This window comes from Dreissena polymorpha, chromosome 10 (assembly GCF_020536995.1).
Source record: "Dreissena polymorpha isolate Duluth1 chromosome 10, UMN_Dpol_1.0, whole genome shotgun sequence".
Lineage (NCBI taxonomy): Eukaryota > Metazoa > Mollusca > Bivalvia > Myida > Dreissenidae > Dreissena > Dreissena polymorpha.
The window spans coordinates 66023904-66045973 of NC_068364.1; the positions used below are offsets into that span (position 1 = coordinate 66023904).

The window sequence follows — 22070 nt, forward strand, 5'->3', positions numbered from 1 at the left end:
TAGTTTCCGAACTCACGATCGCACCGAGATTTTCACGGAGCCGTCTATTCGGGATCCTTCTGTCGCCGATAGGTACGAAGACATCAAGACGCCGTACATAGTGGCCGCAGGCCATTGGAGGTTCGCCAGGCGTCACTCGGTCGCGCTGGACTACGAAGACTATATCCATCTTATGAAGGCACAGGAAAAGCAAAGGCGTTTGGTGAGCGAAGCGAGGTTAAGGTCAATTAAACCGAGACCAAAGACAGACATCGACCTGATTTCACAGTCGCAGGATGAGTATTTCCGGGGAACATATTTTATCGTTGAGGATGAAGTGAATCTTAGAGATCGAAAACCCACAATCGCGAGAAGATCTTTGTCCCAAGAAAGAGACCCAGGATATTTCATTATTTCCAAGTTCTCGCTCTCTGTGTCCGGAGTGAAAGCGCACAAACCAACGAGACCGGCCTCTCTGAGCAGGGACAGGCACCTGTTCGTGCGACCCGTCTCATTGGAACCGTCGCCAGTCGTCAAACAAGACTTCCGGAACAGGACCTCTTTCATTTCTAAGCAATCGTACCATCGATCGATGACCCCCGACCAACTGTCGACCCACAAAACGCGTTCACTTACCCCGGACCTTCACTTGTCGGCAAGAACGCGCTCTCTTACACCGGATATGGAAGAGCTGCGTCGCACCTTGCAGCGCCGGTCCGACAACGTGGCGAATGAGCTTATGCGCCCTATATTTAGAAGGTCATCGATTTCGAGAGCGTCCACTGACAGAGCATCTGTGAGACGCTCGTCGCCCCCGCGACACTCTTCACCTCATATCCCCGCTAGCCAGCCATTTATTAAGCCGAGGTCGCAGTCGATATCCGTGCCAGCGGCTGGCCCGAAATTCAACCGAGACATCGCGGATTCAAAGTCGCTAATCTCCTCGTATGAGACCATAGATCATAGGTCCTCAAATCAACTGGCGCTGAGCAGAGGCTCAAGCGTTGCAAGGTCGGTCAGAGCACGGTCGAACTCCGTCGCCGACCTCCGTCTTGATCCAAGATTTACGTCGATGCGCAGGGAAAGCGTCTCCTCGAAGCCCCCTGTCCACGAGGACACTAAATCTGATCCAAGATTCACATCCACGCCTAGGGGAAGCATGTCCTCCGTCCCTCGCGAAAGGCGGAGGTCAAACTCGCAATACAACCTTCAGCTGGACGCCAGATTCGCGCAGCAGCGCCGATCGTCCATCGTCTCGTCCACCAACGAGGACCTGAAGTCTAAACTGGACACTTTGACGTCGCAGATGTCGGTGCCGAAATCGCGGCGCAGTTCACGTCCGGTGATCAAGTTTAAATCTTCGAAGGGCGAAGGATCGGTGTCGGAGAATGACTGGCAACCTCAGTCGTCCAGACTATCGACTATTTACCACCAACTGAAATGAAGCAACGGCTGACTTGAAGCAAGTCTATAAAACAACTTTGTGTCTGCCTTATAGTAAAATTGTAAGTAGTGACTTAATGTGTTTGCCGTAGTGACGATCATGTACTTAATTGAACACGTGCCAGCTATAACTATCAGCTATAAATACATATTGCTGTTTTATTATTTTATTTCGATTTTAGAGTGAATAGATACTTTGCGAGCTCTTTGAATTAACAGTAGTGTTATATATGACAAATAGATTGTTAGAAACATAGTGTGTTATGTAACAGACAACTTTTTTCTGTACTTCGTTTGTACGACGTTTGTTATAACGACAACGTAACGATAATTGTTTCCGTTTGTTTCCGTTCGTTAGTTATAATTGTGCTTTTGTTTGCAATATTTAAACTCATTCCAAATGTGACGATTTTTTTCGGTTTCATCTGCGTTGTTTTACCGTTTTTTTCTTTGCCCAAGACAATGTTTCCGTTGTTTTCATGAAGTATTTTAATATTATATTTCATGCTAAAAATAGTGCTCCTTACGCGGCAAAAAAGACGTCTGTGTTAATGCTTGTTTTACTTTCACCCGTTGTTATCATTTGTTGACCCAAAGATGTGCTACATTTTTTGTCAAATTTTGAAATCGTTGATTTTTGCTGTTGTATTCAAACACGCCACATCCGCCTTTGCTATATAATGACATCAGAAGAATATTTTGTTTTCTTTTCAAACCTGTAGACGGTATATACTGAAGTTTTAATATCAATGTATTCTTATTAACACAATAATGCCTAGCTTCTAGAAAAAAGGTCTTGGCAAACAGCGTAGACCCAGATTAGATAATAATGCGGCGTCTCATCAGGGTCTGCGCTGTTTGCTTTAAGGAATTTCTGTAAGAAATATTCTAAATATAGAAATAAATATTCTAGACATCCCTAATTTTGGAAATAAATTGATCCAATTTTGAAGGATGGGATAGTCCACTAGGCATAGATGGGTATATATCAATAGCAATCTCAGCACCGTCCGGTTGAACGACTCCTGAATCGGATGATGATTCAGTTACAGCGTGTTAAGCAAAATATTACTTTATCCTGTACAAATGCGCGAGATCATTTAAATTATAAAGACACAATTTAAAAAAATAAAAAATATTTAGGGCATGATTGTTTTAGAAAATATAACAGAATGGTTGACACAGCGTTTTAAATACTAATTGTTATAATAATCGTGCATGCTCTCTCTATATATATATATACGTCACAGCCAAATGTAGCACTGTTAGATGCAGATTTGATATGTTTAGAAATTGTACGAATAGCACTCACAGCTTATGATTATATGATGTAGTCGTATTAAAAAAATATTACACTTGTAACCAACATCTGATAGGAATTTGTGTATTTGTAATTTCACGCCACCAATATTTGTATTTGCTTAAGCCAAACCATGCTTCTCGTAGGGTCACAACAGCGTAGTGACGTAGTTTATTTATGTAATGGGTTTCATTGGTGAATAGGGAAGTATCAGCCATTTAAACTGAAAAATTCACTGTTTACAACAGCGCAAAAGGAAAGTGAATGTTCTTTTTATTGTTAAAATGTGAAATGGTGACGTTTTGTGACGTCATGAGGTTATTATTCCAGCGAAGTTCGCCCGTTGAACGTTTGTTTTATATTTTCGAAAAATCTTCCCAAGCAAACAGACTTTGACTCCTAATTCGGAATAAGAACATTGTGATGCGCGTTTATTTTTAATGTATTCAGGCATGCATTCGCGTTAACGTTCTTGATGAAATATAAAGTTCGCTTGATATACACGATTCCGTTGCAGAAGTTGTTATGACCTTTCAGTATTGTAAACCTTCTGTGAGGCATGGTTTGCTATTGATTTGTGATATTTTATATCTGATAGTTGTATATCTTAGCATCCAACTTAAACATGTATTCACTTACCTAACATTATTTAAGATAAAAAAAGGCTTTTACTGTTATACCAATATGACGGATTGTCAAGTCTTGTTCCAAGGACCTGTTCCTAGGTTTGTAGATTGGCAATGTTCGTTAATATCCTTATTTGATTTAACCCATTTATGCATAGCGTATAGAAAAAATGCCTTGGCAAACAGCGTAGACCCAGATGAGACGCCGCATGGTGCGGCGTCTCACCAGGGTCTGCGCTGTTTGCTTAAAGGAATTTCTGTAAGAAATATTCTAAATATAGAAATAAATATAATAGACATCCCTTATATTAGAAATAAATTTAGAAGGCTGGGAAAGTACACTATGCATAAATGGGTTAATAAACAAGCGAAACCTTACGCTGATAAGCAAGTTAAGTTGGAACTATTTTGTCTCAGAGGAGTGATCAGCCGATGAATTTACAAAGTGTTTGTAAAACGTCTTTTAAAAATTGGCACCTGTGTATAACTTTCAATCAATTTCTCTTCTGTCCAGTAACAAATAAAGACTGACAAATTCAATCATATTTTTGTCAATTTGGATGTCCGACATATTAAGCTTTTCCAGGTTCTAACACTTTTGCAGTTATATAAGAAATAACAGTGTCAAACATTTATAAATCTGCGTAATGATTGACTTTGTAAAAGTGTAACAATATATGGGATATGGTGGTTTGATTTTGTAGACAATTTACGATATAAATGCAACAATCTGTAGAGTACAAAGTCATATTGGTATATATATCATATTTGTATTTACTTTATTTCCGTTTGTTTGAATTCCTTGTTACTATTAGCAGATTGAAGATTGTACAAATATTAAATAATTACGTATGTATGCTATTTTTGTTTAACCTGTTGTTTAGATATACACATATATGGTTGTTTGTTCCTTTTAACATAGTTGTTGTTTTAAAATAATGTAGAACCAATAAAAGTAGATCGTTTAACCAGCTATATACACTGTTATTATCTAATCCCTTGCATACTTTTAACACACTTAATGCTAAAACAGCATTTTCCCCATAATTACAATACTTGTCGACTATATTTTCATTTTCAACAAATCGTCGAGATGTATTAAAATTGTCATACGTCGATTTAAAAAATGTGATAGATCTTGATGCCGCGTATGGTACGACCCAACTAACCTCTAGCCGAGGTGCAAGCAAACAACGTTTCACTGACAAGCCACTGTGATACTTGAAAATTCGCATATTGACAACGACAGATTTGAGGTCACTTAAATTTCATAAGCAAAACTGAAACACTTGTAGTTTTTATTTGCAATTAACCCATTTATGCATAGCGTCTAGAAAAAAGCCTTGGTAAACTTTGTAGACCCAGATGAGACGCCGCATGATGCGGCGTCTCATCTGGGTCTGCGCTGTTTGCTTAAAGGAATTTCTGTAAGAAATATTCTAAATATAGAAAAAAAATTACTCTACATCCCTAATTTTGGAAATAAATTGATCCAATTTAGAAGGGTGGGAGAGTCCACTAGGCATAAATGGGTTAATATGTTCTGAATTACAACTACAATTCCTTACCAAAAGCTCGGAATTTCCAAAACACTAACTAGCTCGCCAAAGTTCACATTTATGCACGAATATATAAAAGTACCGTTTAATAACAGAATACATCATTTTGCATTCTGGAAGCAATTTTAATCGACTAATTGGCATCTGGGTGATTTATCGGCATTTATTCTTTTAAGTCTCACACTAGGATTAAAATGGAACACTTATTTTCCGATTTCCTTTACTTTCTATATCGTGAATACACGGTTCTGTATGGATGAGTGAACATAATTAAATTATGGCCGTGCGTTTTGTGGACTGAAAGGTCATAAGGATCTGACCTTCTGTTTGGATGGGTGAAAGGATATAAGGGCATGACCCTCTTTTTGGTAGGCCGCAAGGTCTTTTGCTCATGCCCTTCCTTTTTTGTTTACTGAAAAGTCTTCAGCGCATTTCCTTCTGTTTGGTTGCCTTGAATGCTGTCAATTTACCAAAACGTTAAAAAGGTCTCTCTAAAGCCATGTTTTAACCACACGTACAACTTCCTATACATTACATGGTTAAAACAGACTGTATAGGTTACGTGATTTAATAGAAAAAGTCGAATAATTTCAACATTTTAGTCAGGAGTTACTTTGTTAAAATATAATTTAGTGTAACGAGATAACTTGTCGCGTGCTAAAAATCAATGACCGAGAAAAAAAAGTGACAAGTTGAATAGGAACTGTGTGTACATATGAGTCGTGTTCTGAGAAAACTGGGCATAATGCATGTGCGTAAAGTGTCGTCCCAGATTAGACTGTGCAGTCCGCACATGCCAATCAGGGACGACACTTTCCGCCTATACAATATTATCGGTAAGAAGGGACTATCTTAAAACGAAAAATATCATAAAAGCGGAAAGTGTCGTCTCTGATTAGCCTGTGCGGAATGCACAGTCTAATCTGGAACGACGCTTTACGCACGTGCATTATGCTCAGTTTTCTCAGAACGCGACTTATATGTATTTGAAATGAAGGGAGGTAATACTCAGTGGTGATCATAGTTGAAATGAAGGGAGGTAATACTCAGTGGTGATCGAAGTTGAAATGAAGGGAGTTTATACTCAGTGATGATCATAGTTTAAATGAAGGGAGGTTATGCTCAGTGGTGATCATAGTTGAAATGAAGGGAGGTTATACTCAGTGGTGATCATAGTTGAAATGAAGGGAGGTTATACTCAGTGGTTATCATAGTTGAAATGAAGGGAGGTTATACTCAGTGGTGATCATAGTTGAAATGAAGGGAGGTTATACTCAGTGGTGATCATAGTTCAAATGAAGGGAGGTTATACTCAGTGGTGATTATAGTTGAAATGAAGGGAGGTTATACTCAGTGATGATCATAATTGAAATGAAGGGAGGTTATACTCAGTGGTGATCATAGATGAAATGAAGGGAGGTTATACTCAGTGGTTATCATAGTTGAAATGAAGGGAGGTTATACTAAGTGGTGATCATAGTTCAAATGAAGGGAGGTTATACTCAGTGGTTATCATAGTTGAAATGAAGGGAGGTTATACTCAGTGGTTATCATAGTTGAAATGAAGGGAGGTTATACTCAGTGGTTATCATAGTTGAAATGAAGGGAGGTTATACTCAGTGGTTATCATAGTTGAAATGAAGGGAGGTTATACTCAGTGGTTATCATAGTTGAAATGAATGGAGGTTATACTCAGTGGTGATCATCTACCGGTAGTAAATGAAAATGTTGTTTTTTTTAAATCAATTTTCTAATTAGCTCACCTCAGGAGGGGGGGAGGGGGTAATTTTCCTTATATGGCTGTAGTTGCTATAGTAAAACATTGTTAACACTGTAGAAGTCACATTTTAATCGAATCTTCATGCTACTTGGTAGAAACAATTGTTCTAAGCATATCTCAGCCGAGTTCGAAAATGATTGCGGCCATTTAAAAATACATGGCCGCCAGGGGTGGGGCAGTTTTCCTTATATGGTTAGAGTGGCCATAGTAAAACACTGTTAACACTGTTGAAGTCACATTTTTAGTACAATCGTTATGAAACTTAGGATATCCGATCTTCATTTAACTTGGTAGGAACATTTGTTCCAATTAAATGTCAGCTGAGGTTAAAAATGGGTCATGTCATTGTGAGCTCAAACAAAGAGGTCAATAGAACATTCGTTCTAATAATATCTCAGTTTATTCAAAATTAAAAATGGCCGAAGATTTAGTATTTATGTTTCATAAAGTACTTTCATTATTTTGAACTCCACCTTGTCAGAATAGCTTAGTTCCTCGGGGTCTCAGGTGAGCGCCTGAGGGTACATGGCCATCTTGATTTTCTTTAAAATGATTGTTGGCAAGATGTCTTCTTGAATTGAATATGATTTTGCTGTACAAATTAGACCTAACTTTGGATGGTCAAAACATAACGCTTTTATTTATTATCACACTAAATGAAAGCATATGCTCACTTAAAGCAAAACATTATTGTTGTAGTACATGATTAATCACCTCATCTTCTAGAGAAAAACTCCTAGAAGCACTGTGCAAAGTGTTCGATCGTCGTTTAAATGATTCACAATATAGACTGTTCACTTGCAATATATCTTATTGATTTGTCGAAAATAAACCGAGTAAAAACACGTGACCAGAATGCAGCGTGAATGTTACAACCTTATCGTGTGTCTGTTTTGACTCATAACCGTCTTATCATACCACCAGTTTTATGTAAGGCCAACTATGAATATAACCGATTTGACTTGCTGTCGCATTGATTGCCCGTTTACCTGTCGGTTACCTTGTCGGCATGTGTTATCAATTCAGCGAGGGCGAATTGCGAATTCCAGACCCAGCAGTTACAAGTCATTTATAATAAGAAATTACTTGCGTCATACGGGGTGTATTGGACGATTATCTATATCATAATATTACGTTTATTTGTGAGAAGTGTCTGGAAAGGTAAAGACTTTTGAAGAACATATAAGACATATGGGAAAACCGGGCTTAAAGCATTGTGTACATTATCGTCTAAGATTTATCTGTGCAGTCCGCACATGCTAATCAGGGACGGTTGTTTCAGCTTAAGTGGGTTTTTTCTTTTTGATGATGTCACTTCTAAACAATAATGCTGGCTAGACGGAAAGTACCGTCACGTATAAGCCTTGCAGCACGCACAATAGTTGAACATTTGCACTGACCATAGATCGGCTAAATTATTATTATATATTGTGTATTATTATAAACCCCTGTACTACCACTACACATGGATAGATCACTATCAACCTTTGTTCATGTTATTGAAATATTTATTTTCAATATTGCAAGTTATGAGCATGACGCTTTTAATAACTGATTTTTTTATTTTATTTCAACCAAATTATAAATATTGTCACATGTTCATAGTGCATAAAATATACATTTATACCACACATACACAGTTCAGTGCACTTAAAATGATAATTGTGAACAACGTATTATACGATCCATTAGTATAAAACATACCTTCGCATATGCGATTTTCTGCTTCGAGCCATCGAATGCTTATTTATTCTATCCCCTCCAGCGCAATGCTTGCCAACTCAAGTTTTATTCCAACAGAGGCGTAGCATTCTTTACATGAAATTGTACAAAGAACGGAAAATAAAGGTCATTTTCGTTTATGTATATCATTTGTTCTGCATTTAATTGTGTGTTAATATTCAAGTCATTTTAATTTCGGTCAATCAGCAACTGCTCTCTAGTTAATTTTATGCAGCAAAAGGGTAAATTGGATTTCTTAATGTTTAATAACATATTAAAATATCCTTTACATTCTATAACAGTTTACAGAATCGGGGTCTCAACAAGATTTGTTTGAAGGTTAAAGCTAAACCTTTAACACCCAGAGCTCAACGTTCATGTTCATTTCTCACAATGTTAAATACACCTAACAAATAAACATAATAGTATTAAACACGATCCTATAATGTTTTAGTATTTAGTTCAGAGTAAGTATTGTATATATAATCGCGATGCGCAAAGTGCAGCCTCAAATCTTCAACAACTGTCCAATGGGGAGGCGGAAAACTACAACCAACCCTAACCCTAACCCGACCCCTAATCCTAACCCTTACCCTAACCCTTTTTTGGGGTTATCACCCCTGACCATGCCTCGCCCGTTGTAGTTTTCCGCCTCCCGTCCAATGCCACCCCAAAACGCTTTATTGATACATTATTGTCTAGGCACGTGGATATAGGACTTTGATGTCAAAACCAATTTATACGAACCAGTCAACATTGATGTCAGCACATCATTTCATAGCAATCTAAACGGTGCTACAGACGAGGTCAAAACTTCTCTCGCCGCTATCGCCTCATATTATCCTTTGGGGTACCTCTGCTATTAAGTCTGCTGCTGCTTCGCACCCCACATGGAGCCTCTCTCAGAAAGAGCCATATGACTAAACTGTACTAGTGTACATACATAAGACGTCTGACTTGTTCGAACGAAGTCTTCGAGAACACATAACGTTACCAGTTGCCCAAGGACGCGCAATGAATTTACATCAAATTCGACGACAGTGATTGATGGATTGATGGAATTAACATCTCATTTTGCAAGCACCTGGGAGTTTAATTCAAATGGTTCTTCCGCACGAAAAGAGATAAAAGTTGCAATGGGGTTCTATAAAAAATAAGTTCCAGTTTTTCTTGTGTCTAAATAATTTGCAATATTATAGAAAGGTGTCTTCGACTGAAGCCAAAGCAAACATGTAAGTGGAGCGCTGCAGTGTTGGGTTGCTGTTAGGACCGTTTGCGTGCTTTTGGAGTGATTGTGTGAAGGATATTTTCCCAGTTTACCAATGCCTGTTGTTTGTACAACATTCCTGAATAACATCCCTTTTTTCCTCCCAGTCCTCCCGTCTCTCCAAATAAATCGTTCATTATCCTTCCTCTACACTCTAATTCGAAACGCCGAAAAGATTTGATTTGTAAAAATCCTATACATATTCAATTTTAATTAATCATACATACATGTATATGCAGCGTGGTATCTTTCTTACTTTTATGAAATCGGATATTTGAACAAACTTTTTTTGATTTTTGATTTTTGTCCAAAGAAACAATACACAACACATGTGTATGTACATGTAACAAACGTTCTGAACGTGATGATGTATACAATTCTTTTTGTGGAGTGATAAGCTGTGAAATTCATGCCAGTCTGCATGGCTATTAACCCATTTATGCCTAGTGGACTCTCCCATCCTTCTAAATTGGATCAATTTATTTCCAAAATTAGAGATGTCTAGTATATTTATTTCAATATTTAGAATATTTCTTACAGAAATTCCTTTAAGCAAACAGCGAAGACCTTGATGAGACGCCGCATCATGCGGCGTCTCATCTGGGTCTACGCTGTTTGCCAAGGCCTTTTTTTCTAGACGCTAGGCATAAATGGGTTAAAGGGGCCTTTTCACGTTTTGGTAAATTGACAAAATTAAAACAAATGTGTTTCTGATGCGCAAAGTTTCTCTGTAGCTATGCTATTTGTGAGAAAACAGTAACACTGAACATTTACCATGCTCTAAAATATCCATAATATGCATCTTTTGACGATTTAAAAACCTGAAAATTATAAAGCGTTGCAATGCGAAACGATTGAATAATTTGGAGAGTTTTGTTGTTGTCTTTATATTTTGTGAAACCACGGGGATTGCTTATATAAAGTATAAAATACATCATTCACGGATGGCCGAGTGGTCTTAGTGTAAGAGTTTTACTCCTGGGGTCAGTGGTTCGAGCCTCGTTGAGGGTTGCTTTTTTTCTTTCTTTAATTTTATTAACTCACCTGATTGCTCAGGTGAGCTTTTGTGACCGGTCTTTGTCCGTCGTATGTCCGTCCTTCCGTCCGTCCGTCCGTCCGTTATCATTTGCTCGTAAACACTCTAGAGGCCACATTTCTTGTCCCATCTTCATGAAACTTGGTCAGAAGCTTTGTCCCAATGAAATCTTGGCCGAGTTCGAAACTGGGTTGTGCCGGGTCAAAAACTAGGTCACTAGGTCAAAAAAAGAAAAACCTTGTAAACACTGTTGAAGTCTCATTTCATGCCCAATCTTCATGTAACTTTATCAAAATGTTTGTCTTCATGATATCTTGGTTGAGTTCAAAAGTGGTTCCGATCTGTTGAAAAACATGGCCGCCAGGGGGGGGGGGCAGTTTTCCTTATTTGGCTATAGAGAAACCTTGTAAACACTCTAGAAGTCAAAAGTTTTGCCCAATCATCATGAAAGTTTGTCAAAGCATTGGTTTATTGATATCTCGGACGAGTTTGAAAATGGTCGGGATCGGTGAAAAAACATGGCCGCCAGTGGGCGAGGCATTTTTGTCTATATGTATGTTGTGAAAACATGTGAACACAGTAGAAGTCACATTTTTGGCCAAATTTTCATAAAATTTGCTCAGAACATTTGTTTCCTTGATACGAGAGTTGAGTTCAAAAATGGTTCCGGTCAGTTGAATAACATGGCTGCTGGAGGGGGGGGGGCAGTTTTCTCATTATGCCCCCCCTCTTTCGAAGAAGAGGGGGTATATTGTTTTGCTCATGTCGGTCCGTCCGTCCACCAGATGGTTTCCGGATGATAACTCAAGAGCGCCTATGTCAAGGATCATGAAACTTCATAGGTACATTGATCATGACTCGCAGATGATCCCTATTGATTTTCAGGTCACTTGGTCAAAGGTCAAGGCCCCGATGATCCGAAATAGTAAAATAGTTTTCGGATGATAACTCAAGAACGCTTGTGCCTAGGATCATGAAACTTCATAGATACATTGATTATGACTCGAAGATGACCCCTATTGATTTTCAGGTCACTAGGTTAAAGGTCAAGGTCACGGTGACCTAAAGCAATAAAATGGTTTTCGGATGATAACTCAAGAACGCTTATGCATAGGATCATGAAACTTCATAGATACATTGATCATGACTCGCAGATAACCCCTATTGAATTTTAGGTCACTAGGTCAAAGGTAAAGGTCACGATGACCCGAAATAGTAAAATGGTTTCCGGATGATAACTCAAGAACGCTCAAGCCTAGGATCATGAAACTTCACAGGTTCATTGATCATGACTCGCAGATAACCCCTTTTGATTTTCAGGTCACTAGGTCAAAGGTCAAGGTAACGGTGATCTGAAATAGTAAAATAGTTTCTGGATGATAACTCAAGAACGCTTATGCATAGGATCGTGAAACTTCATAGGTACATTGATCATGACTCGAAGATGACCCCTATTGATTTTCAGGTCACTAAGTCAAAGGTCAAGGTCACGATGACCTGAAATAGTAAAATGGTTTCTGGATGATAACTCAAGAACGCTTATGCCTAGGTTCATAAAACTTTATAGGTATATTGATCATAACTCGCAGATGACCCCTATTGATTATCAGGTCACTAGGTCAAAGGTCAAGGTCACAGTGCCAAAAAACGTATTCACACAATGGCTGTCAAGGTCACGGTGACTCAACTTAGAAAAATGGTTTCCGGATGATAACTCAAGAATGCTTACGCCTAGGATCATGAAACTTCATAGGTACATTGATCATGACTCGCAGATGTAATAATGATGAAACTTGACCAGGATGTTTGTCTGGACAATATCTAGGTCAAGTTTGACACTTGGTAAAGATTGAATGAACCGACTCCTCTCAAGTGAGCGAACTAGTGCCATCTTGGCCCTCTTGTTATTGTTTTTTTTTTCTGGAGATTTTTAGTCCCAATGATTACATTTATCACTATAAATCATCTAATGACAAAATTCAAAACATGCCTAATCTGTGAGAGGCCATTTAAGCAACAAATAATGTATACCCTACATTTAAGCCGTTCAAATCATCACATTAGCTGGTCACATAAGTTGATTCTTAACTTTTACTGAATAACAGCGTGTTACATGTCATAATCACATAATTATTAACATTATGAATTAACGTGTATATCAACATTAAATGTAAAGACTTGATTGTTATAGAAAAATCGATGCATCATTGTATATGCATTGTTTAACAACAATACAATACGTAGCAAATACTCAAATGTGTGTGTATTAGTAACGCGAGTCATAAATGAGTGTTTGAATGAATTTATAGAATTCATTATGGTAAATCAGATTAAATTCAATATACGCATCAATTAATAATTAAATTTTTGTATGTTTTATAATACTACAGTACATAACAACTAATTACATATTTTGTATCATTTAATAGAGATTATATTTACGTATTGTTTATTTAAAATGCTTACATGAAATTATAACTTACATTAAAATGTTATATATAAGGACTCAATAGGCATGTTTTAAATCGATGCATAACTGAACAAGCAGTTTTACAGAGGAATATGTGTGTGCGCGTATGCCAATAAAGCTCGCTGTGCATTAATATCGTTCGTTATGTAAACAGTAAAAGCATTGCAATAATATGATACATATTAGAACATGTAGCTCTCGTATAAGTATTCGCTGAGATGGTCTGTAGATAACATTAGATATAAGTCTGGTAGTGATTAACACACGAGCGATCAATCTTCTCGCGTCGATTTAATGCATCATTCACCCGACAACAATTATTGCTATGGCACACGCTCGCACGGTGGTTCTGGAAAAAGAACATGTGTTGGTTACCTTGTGCAATAATGAACTGCGTAGTTAAACATTTTGTATTGAAGATACGTCAGAATTGCTTTGTGGAAAGAGAATACTTTGTACACCACATGACGATGGTTCTTGGACAGTAGAATACATGTGTTGATAGACGTTGAATACAAGGTCTATTACGAATGCAGATAGTATGTTTGATATTAATACAATATGTACAAAATTCTGGAATGACCTTGAATGCGGACTATTTATTGACTTCAAATTGAAACTACAGAATGAATAACCGGGCTCGTTAAACCACCGAATAAATAGTATGAAAACAAGTATTTTCTCGCATGCAGAACCGGCAAGTAGTTCCTTTCATGTATCCGCCTACTAAATCCTTTCGGATTGCGTTTACGGTCTTAATTTGATATTATCTCTGATGGCACAGCATAATAACCGATGGTGTTTCCATTTAATTCTTAAGTTCCATATTAAAAATAACATTAGGAAATAACACTATATCAGAAGCGGCGTTTTATACACTAACTCGAATACAATCCATATTGTTATGTACACTATTATCTTAGCTAATTGTATTGAAGAGGTCTTAAACAGATACTCAGATGCCACGCTTCATCATTTCCGCAGTGAAGAGTAATTTATGCAAACCTTGAATGGCAAGGAATTGTAATCGAAATCGGTATCTGAATGTTTATGTAATTTAATTAAATGTTAGCAATAACTCACATCATGAGTGCATGTACCTTTTACCGTATACAGAGCTAAACGAAAATATATAATATCTAACCTGTAATTATATTACAGTTCTCTAAATAATGCTTTTGCAGAAACGTGGTATTTTCAGTTCGTCAGCCCGTACTTAGTAAAAAATTGTAAAATGTATAAACGTACACGTTTTTAAATTATGCAATTCTCACATTCCTATCACTAGCAGTTCATAAATATTCTAAGTACTTTTACAGTGACGTTTAACGTTGTTTATTTCCGCAGTTTGTACGTCTGACCGATTTGCAAAAAGTTATATATTTTCCAGCTGTTCAGAAAAGTCCGTCTCCGTTGGCAAACGTTTTCTTGACGTCACCCTAATAGCTCTAACACTTAAATAATCTCCTTTGTAATGTTACAGCTTCTGACGTTTTATGCTCCTTGTGTATATTACTACAGTTCGTCCGTCCGTCCCCGTCGCGTACCCGGAAATTTGGGAAGAGAACCAACACACCGCGAGACTTCGATGGCAGCGAGCTTACATCCCAAAGTACTACTCTAACAAAAACATACCATACAGGTACGAGTGTGTTGTTTTAGTTGACTTTTATTCGAACCTCGCTCTGGAATAAAGGGAGTTTCATGTATGTACGTTAAGTGTCGTTCTAGATTAGCCTGTGAAGCCCGCACAGTGTAATCAGAAAATTACTATAAAAGCGAAAAGTGTCGTCCCTGGTGAGCCTGTATGGACAGCACAGGCGAGTCTGTGACGGCGCTTTACGCATATGCATTAAGCCCAGTATTCACAGGGCATGTCTCATTTATTCGAGATCGATTGCATCGAAAACCTCCGGCTTTTATTCTAGTAGAAAGTCTCGATTCTGGGTAGGAACAGTACTTAACGTCTCTTGAAAGATCCCGCTAATATATCATGCAAGTACGGACGCCTCGATCAGTCACATAAGATCGTTGACAATAAACAGTTGAAGATGCGTTTGGTCATAGTGGCGATGTCTGTATACATATGTTTTTAAAGGACACGCACGTTTGTACCTGCTACATACTTGTACTTTTCTCAAAGATTTAAACAGCAAAGAAAACAACTGTCAACACGCAAGAAAAATCAGACTCCGTAGCTTAGAAAATTATTAAATAATATTATGTTGATACTAGGTTGTAGGCCAATATTGTTACAACTCAGAAATCTGTCATATTTATTCGTCAATATTACATACTAAGTTGCAGAGCCCCTTTATAGCATCATAAAGTCATATAATTAAAATTACTTCAGAGTGGAAATGCAGGAAGTAGACTCACAGAGTTCCGAATGGCGTCCGGTGGCGTCTGACGTCATAACTCGTGACGTCACGATCCCCAATATGACGCCCGGAAAAGACTACAACTTCCGTATCCGGGCTCAGCTGGAGAATGGGGACCTTGGAGAGCCTTCATTGCCAATACAGTACAACAGGAGCAGAGGTTGGCTTCTAGTTGGATAATAAGATACGTTAAAGTGTAACACAAAAACATTATTTTTATATGATTTTACGTATACCATTTCGTAAGTAAAAGATGCCATGGCTAGCACACGGTGTAAGCTAATAATGGTCTATTCTTGAGAAAGGTCATTACATTTTATGTAATTAATATATTCAGGCACAGTTATTTGTGTAAGCGTTCATTTATTTAAAAATCTACTAGTTTTCCTTTAAAGATGCACTATTTGCTTATGACGTCATGGATTACGTGTTTGTATTCCCAGGACTGGCGCCGCGACATAACCTGGACGAATACAAGCCAGTGCAGTACGAGGCAGTGTTCCTTAGCAACAGACCGTACTTGGACCACCTCTGCAAATACGGTGAGTGTACCGATGGTAAAGATTTCCAGACAACGTGCAGAAGATGAACATTAAAACTTGATTTATAAGTCAACATTATTTTTTTGTTTAAGGCTTGAATGGCATACGCAAGCGGAAAGTAATTTTTGTTTTTTATTCGGAGTAGCTCTTTTACCCAGCTTTTCACCTTAAATGACCTCTACATAACGCCAGCAGACCCGAATGAATACACTCCATTCATTCCATTGGCTGATTTACGAATAATCCCGCGGAAAATTTGCAACATCACCGCGTCATCATAGAATAGCATGTGGCACTGTTCAGTGTAGGGAAATGCGGACTACTCTCTGCCTTTTTTATACGAAACATTAATTCACATTTTGGTCCAGTTACAATTACGCATTGATATCGGTTTTTTCATTCCCAAATCCCCAAGACTTTCAGGGTCAGTGCTGGGTGAGAAAACGCCTAATATTGATAACACAGTATCGCTTTCAAGATAAAAATTCAATCGAATTTTTGGGAAATAAATGAATGAAAACATATTGATACATGCCATTCTTTGTATTGTGAGACAAAACCACCGAAATAGTATACTGCCCATAGGGAAATCGTTTAATTACCTAGCCACACATGTGTAACGAACGCGGTCAGTCTGCCTGAAAATCTCTCCTACAAACCAGAATATTCTACCAACATTTTCCAGTTTGCTAAGACGCAATTGGATTTGTATAGACCCGCGTCATGCGAAAATGTTTATAATGCAATTTGCTGCCAACGTAGCTCCAGCCCGTTCTGCGCATCTTGTCAGGATGTGCATACTGAAGAGGATACTCAGGAGATTCTACGGAACCTTGCGTGCTGTTTTATAGAGGAAAGAGTAGCCCATGACCTGACTGCGAATGTGCGCAGGCTGGACTTGAGCTACGCATGCCGCATATGCCATAAGAAAACTTTTCGCTTGGCGCGGATGTAACCATGTTATTTGAATGTGTGAAAAGAAAACTGCGTCTGAATCAAATATAAACATACCATATCTTTAGACGACGAAGTAATACCTTTCTAATTAGCTTTTAGAGGACGCATATGATGAGATCTCACGAAATATATTTCATATCTAGGAACCCTATTATGTAGTTTAATATATGTTCACTTCATAACAAACATTGCATGCGCTGGATATGCGAATAGTACGTGAAACAAAGAACACAACAAATGTTGTACTTTTGTTTTTATTTAAATAACTTAAAAGACGTAAATTATCTACCTTTATTTTAAAGTCAGGATATACGCCGAATATCTTTTAAAAAGATAATTATTGTTCACCTTTTCCTGTGTGATGACGAGTTTTAAATACATGATTTACGTTTGCTTAATATAAACTACATACTTTTTAGGTTTATAAGTTGCATGTCAAATTGGAAACCTTTGCTGGATGTTACAATTACATTGCGCATGTGCGTTCTTACAGTTCCACCGCGCATGCCTATTGAGAAGCCGGACATGATTACCATGGGAATGGATAACGTTGAACTGACATGGAAACCTGCTAGAGTACCCGATGTAATCAAAAACACGTGCAATCTGACGTACACCATTGAGGTACGCAGGAAAGACGTCATTATTTATAACCACTTTAAACTTGCAAAGTCTTTAAATAATTACCTGATAATGACAATATTTGAAAATAAACTTTCAACGTTTATGAAATAGGCAAGTGGACTGTTTTTTGGTTCCTGAATTGGTTCCGGCATTTAAAAACCTGTTCTGGTAGTCACAATATGGAAAAAACGCTGGATACATTTTGTTTTGTGTCTATACCGTTTAAGTGAGTTCATAGTTGAGATCCAAATCAATTTAGGGTTAAATGAAAAAGGTTGTCCACCTTGCAAGCTGGAGATTCCCTATTCGATCAAGTTTTGCTCTAGCCAAGAAATAAACTTTCTAACGACCTATAAATCGAAGTCTTCCGATGAAATCGAACTGGAATACTTAATTAAAATATATGTATTGTTGCTCGATTGCATCGTAAGCCAATGGCTCATTTACATTCTCTCACGTCCGTTTCTTGGTTATTTTAAGTACTAGGTGCCTTTTGGAGCTATCCAACGGACCCGGGGCCGTTTCATAAACGATCGTACGACAATTTTAACTTACGAGAGAATTTTGTAATCTTAATAAGTAGACGAACTAGCTCGCCATGCTCGTAAAATATATATGGCGCTTGAGATGCCAATGTAATTAATTAAGTACTGAGCATTTATTATCATATGATATGGACGTTAGCAATTGTGTATTTTTGAAAAATGTATCGTATCGTAAATGTGTACTACGATATTTATTGAAACGGTCCCCCGGTCACTTGGCGGACGCCGTATCAACTACTACATTGCAACATGAAATAATTAGAATGTAGGATTGAGTCCTTTTCGGTCGCCTGCCATGTGTGCATATATTTCGTTGGCACAGGTTCGATGCCCGCCGTCTTTCGAGTGGCGCGAATTGGCCTCAGGGCTCAAGGTCTGCTTCCACCACGTGACCGACCTTAACCCTCGGGTCGACTACATCTTCAGGGTTCGAGCCTGGAACGAGTACGGTTGCTCAGAGCCCAGTCTACCAGTATCGCTGTACCGACCCTACGACGGTAGGCGCCGCTTCGTTTTTAGAAATATTTTTTGTGTGAAAACTAACATTTCATGTCATTTGAATTCTTTGGAATATTGTTACCGCTGTTTTAGATGTGGTATCGACTTAAGTTGCGGTGAAGGCTCTTAATGTTGAAATATTTGCATGTATTTCTTTCCTTGAAGAAAATGGGGTTAAATGCATGTGCGAAAAATGTCGTCACACATTAGCCTGAACAGTCCGCACAGGCTTATCATGGACTGCACTTTGTTCCTAAACTTGATTTTTGGTAAGAAGAGACTTTCTTTGAAAGAAAAATATCAAAAAAGCGGAAAGTGTCGTCCCTGATTAGCCTGTGCGGACAGCACATGCAAATCTGGCATGACACTTAACGCACATGCATTAAAACCCCGTTTCACAAAGCGCGGCTCCATTATGTATTTATTCATATTTTTTTTATTGCAAAGGATTGTTATTTCACATACCGGGTAAGCATACTTAATGTTGTATTTTTAAGTATATGGTAAAAAGTTAGAAACACTTAATTTGTAAATCCTTTTTAATGTCCTTTAAAATAGTATGCAATGTGCATCTTATAGTTACGAAGTTTTTCATCTTACGCATATTCGTTTGCAGCCAATCGTGATGAGCTGGATGACGAAGAGTTTGAGAGGGAGTGGGAGGCAAGGTTTGGACACAAAGGTACGTAACTGACATTAACTCTGTTTTCGAACAATCTGATTTTTCGGACACCCTCGTTTTCGGCCAAAACAATTTTTGGTACTGTATATTTTCGGAAATAAGATTTAAATCCATGGTTATTCCTCATAAATTACGCTTTTAAACGCTTTTGGTGATACAGTTGGCATGTCCTTCGGGCAAAATTTGCATGACAATTTTCGAACAACCGTGTATGCATGTATTCTAAGCACAAAACGTCTGTGATGTTTTTATGCCATGTTATTTGTCCTCGGCACTTTTTTATTTCAGGAAGATATTAGTAATACAATTAAATTTGATAATATCATTATTCTTAAAAACGACTTGATGTCGAGCCATTCTTTTTCTTCAGAACATTTAAGAACTCACTGTAATTTGTTTAATTTTATGACATTGTATAGAGTTATACACATTGCTGATAAATTCTACTTATAAAGCAATACAATAATCTGTCTGTTAAAAGAGCCACTCGTTTCCAGCTGATGTGAATTATGGCAATATATACACGAAGATATATATATTTTAAAAAAATGTTATGTTTTCTTACGTGAAAACAATTCGCCCGCGATTCGTATTACATGCCTGCCATATATATATTATAATTATATATAATTATATATATATAAATGAATAATATGACAGTTTTGTTATTCATACTTGCGCAATATCGTATGCATCTAATGTATTAAATAATTAATTAAAGTGTGTGAATTGTATTTATGTAATATTTATGCGTGTCTGTTATGCAGAGGGTGTAATCGACCAGAAAGGTATAAAGTTCTAACGTTTGAAGTGAACAGTTCACTTTACCAACCACGTGTGATGTATAAATATATTTTGATCTTGGTTTTGTTCCTGTTTGAATGTTGTGCTATAGTTACTTGTATTTACGGTTTTCCAAATAATTTGTTATACACATCGTCAGATAAATATGTTTTCTTTAAACAGATAACAAACATATATTCCAAAATTTGTAGCAGTTTCGCATTTATATTATTTTGACTATAATTTTCATAAATGCACACATGTTATTTATTATTACTTTAGAAACAGATGTCGGTAGATGATTTTATAAAATAACCATCATTAATCAAAGCTACTAACGATCTTTATAAAGCAAATTTTACTACAAATAATTTTTTTAGGTTTGCTGTTAGTGTATGTAAAATGATTACTTAACGTGATTTGTTAGTATAAACAATTAACAAATAACCGCCGTAAAACTCTTCATTATCCAACAAAAATCACCGTTTCACAGCGATTGAGATTGAGGAAATAAAAAAAATAGTAATTACAGCATCAAAATTATGTTCGCATTATCGTTATTTATCGGTAAATAAACAACACTTTCTCGTTGTAATAAGTATATATAAAAAGGCCCTAGGGCTTTAATTCCCTCGCATCAAAGCCCAAAGCGTTGTGTATTCCCTTATACTCCATAAACTTATTGATCACGTGACTATGACCCCCCTCCCTCCCGCAAAACGAACTTCTTATCTAACCTCTGATGTCATGTACTTTATTATACTTGTTGACGGCAAAACAACATAATTTTAATTTCCTTTTGTGTTTTGTTGTTTAACTATATATTGTTTTGTTGTTGTTAATGTATTGTGGACATACACGTTGTCTGTTTCTTAGCAACATTTTCCTCGTCCCTTTGACGGATTTTGCAAGCGAGTGCACTTGAAATTTTAAATTACCTTGGCTGTTTATTGTTGTTTTCATCATTGTGTTTTAAATTGTTGTTATTTTTGTTATTATTGTTGTTCTTATTGTTGTTGTTATTGCTGTTGTGGTTGTTATTCTCGGAGTTATTGTTGGTTTGGTTGGTATTCTTGTTGTTAGTATTATTGTTTATGTGGTGGTTGTTTGTTGTTATTGTTGTTGTTTGTATTATTGTTGTTTAGATTGCTGTTCCTGTAAATTACTCTTATTTTAGAGTCATTGTAATCGCCTATCACAAAAATATTAATTAAATTAATTTGTAAATGTGAACATACATAACAAGTTTAAAATATGTTCTTTGTAATCGAATGCATTGAGCATTAACACGATTATACAGCTTTTAGTTGTATTAATGTAATAAACTTTTTTAGAAAGGAATTACACATGCTATATAGACCATCAATATTAAAAGTCTAACTAATAGACATGTGTTAGATAAAATCTACCAGATAACAACTGTAACAATTCGTGTATAAAAATGATGTGAGTGTTGCATAAGTAATATAACCGTAAAGGCCTTAGTATACCAATTTACCGTTATGTATGTAAGTTATTAGCTTACCTGTTAGTTGCCGACATTTCACAGAGCTTTAGCCGCGAAATTATAAAAGCGAAGTACTTTTTAAAGTTTAATTTTGTATTTTTCCCATCGCCCCAGTGCCCCCTAAACTACCGATGGACACACCCCGGATCGTGACCCAGTCTGCGGACACACTCTGGTTCACTTGGCACCCGGCTCGAATCCCGGCCTACGCCACGCAGACACAGATAACGTACACGATCGAGATCAAGGTTAGATTATACTTATAGCTAATACAACTTGTGTCACGAACTACTAACTATCAGTTTGACTTGATGTTAAGCATTGCGTAGTGGTATTCAAATTGATGGAACTATTAATCTTCTTCGCAAT

The 22070-nt window shown here is 37.2% G+C and overlaps 1 protein-coding gene across 1 annotated transcript in view; it reads left to right on the forward strand.

Moving 5' to 3' along the window:
• Positions 1-22070, forward strand: part of LOC127848620 (titin-like) — a 94775-nt gene that overhangs the window by 41750 nt on the left and 30955 nt on the right. The window contains exons 38-45 of the mRNA XM_052381182.1: positions 14704-14824; positions 15536-15723; positions 16007-16105; positions 17556-17686; positions 18554-18728; positions 19346-19411; positions 20179-20199; positions 21816-21949. Coding sequence (XP_052237142.1) covers positions 14704-14824; positions 15536-15723; positions 16007-16105; positions 17556-17686; positions 18554-18728; positions 19346-19411; positions 20179-20199; positions 21816-21949 — 935 coding nt within the window. The remainder of the gene's footprint in view (positions 1-14703; positions 14825-15535; positions 15724-16006; positions 16106-17555; positions 17687-18553; positions 18729-19345; positions 19412-20178; positions 20200-21815; positions 21950-22070) is intronic.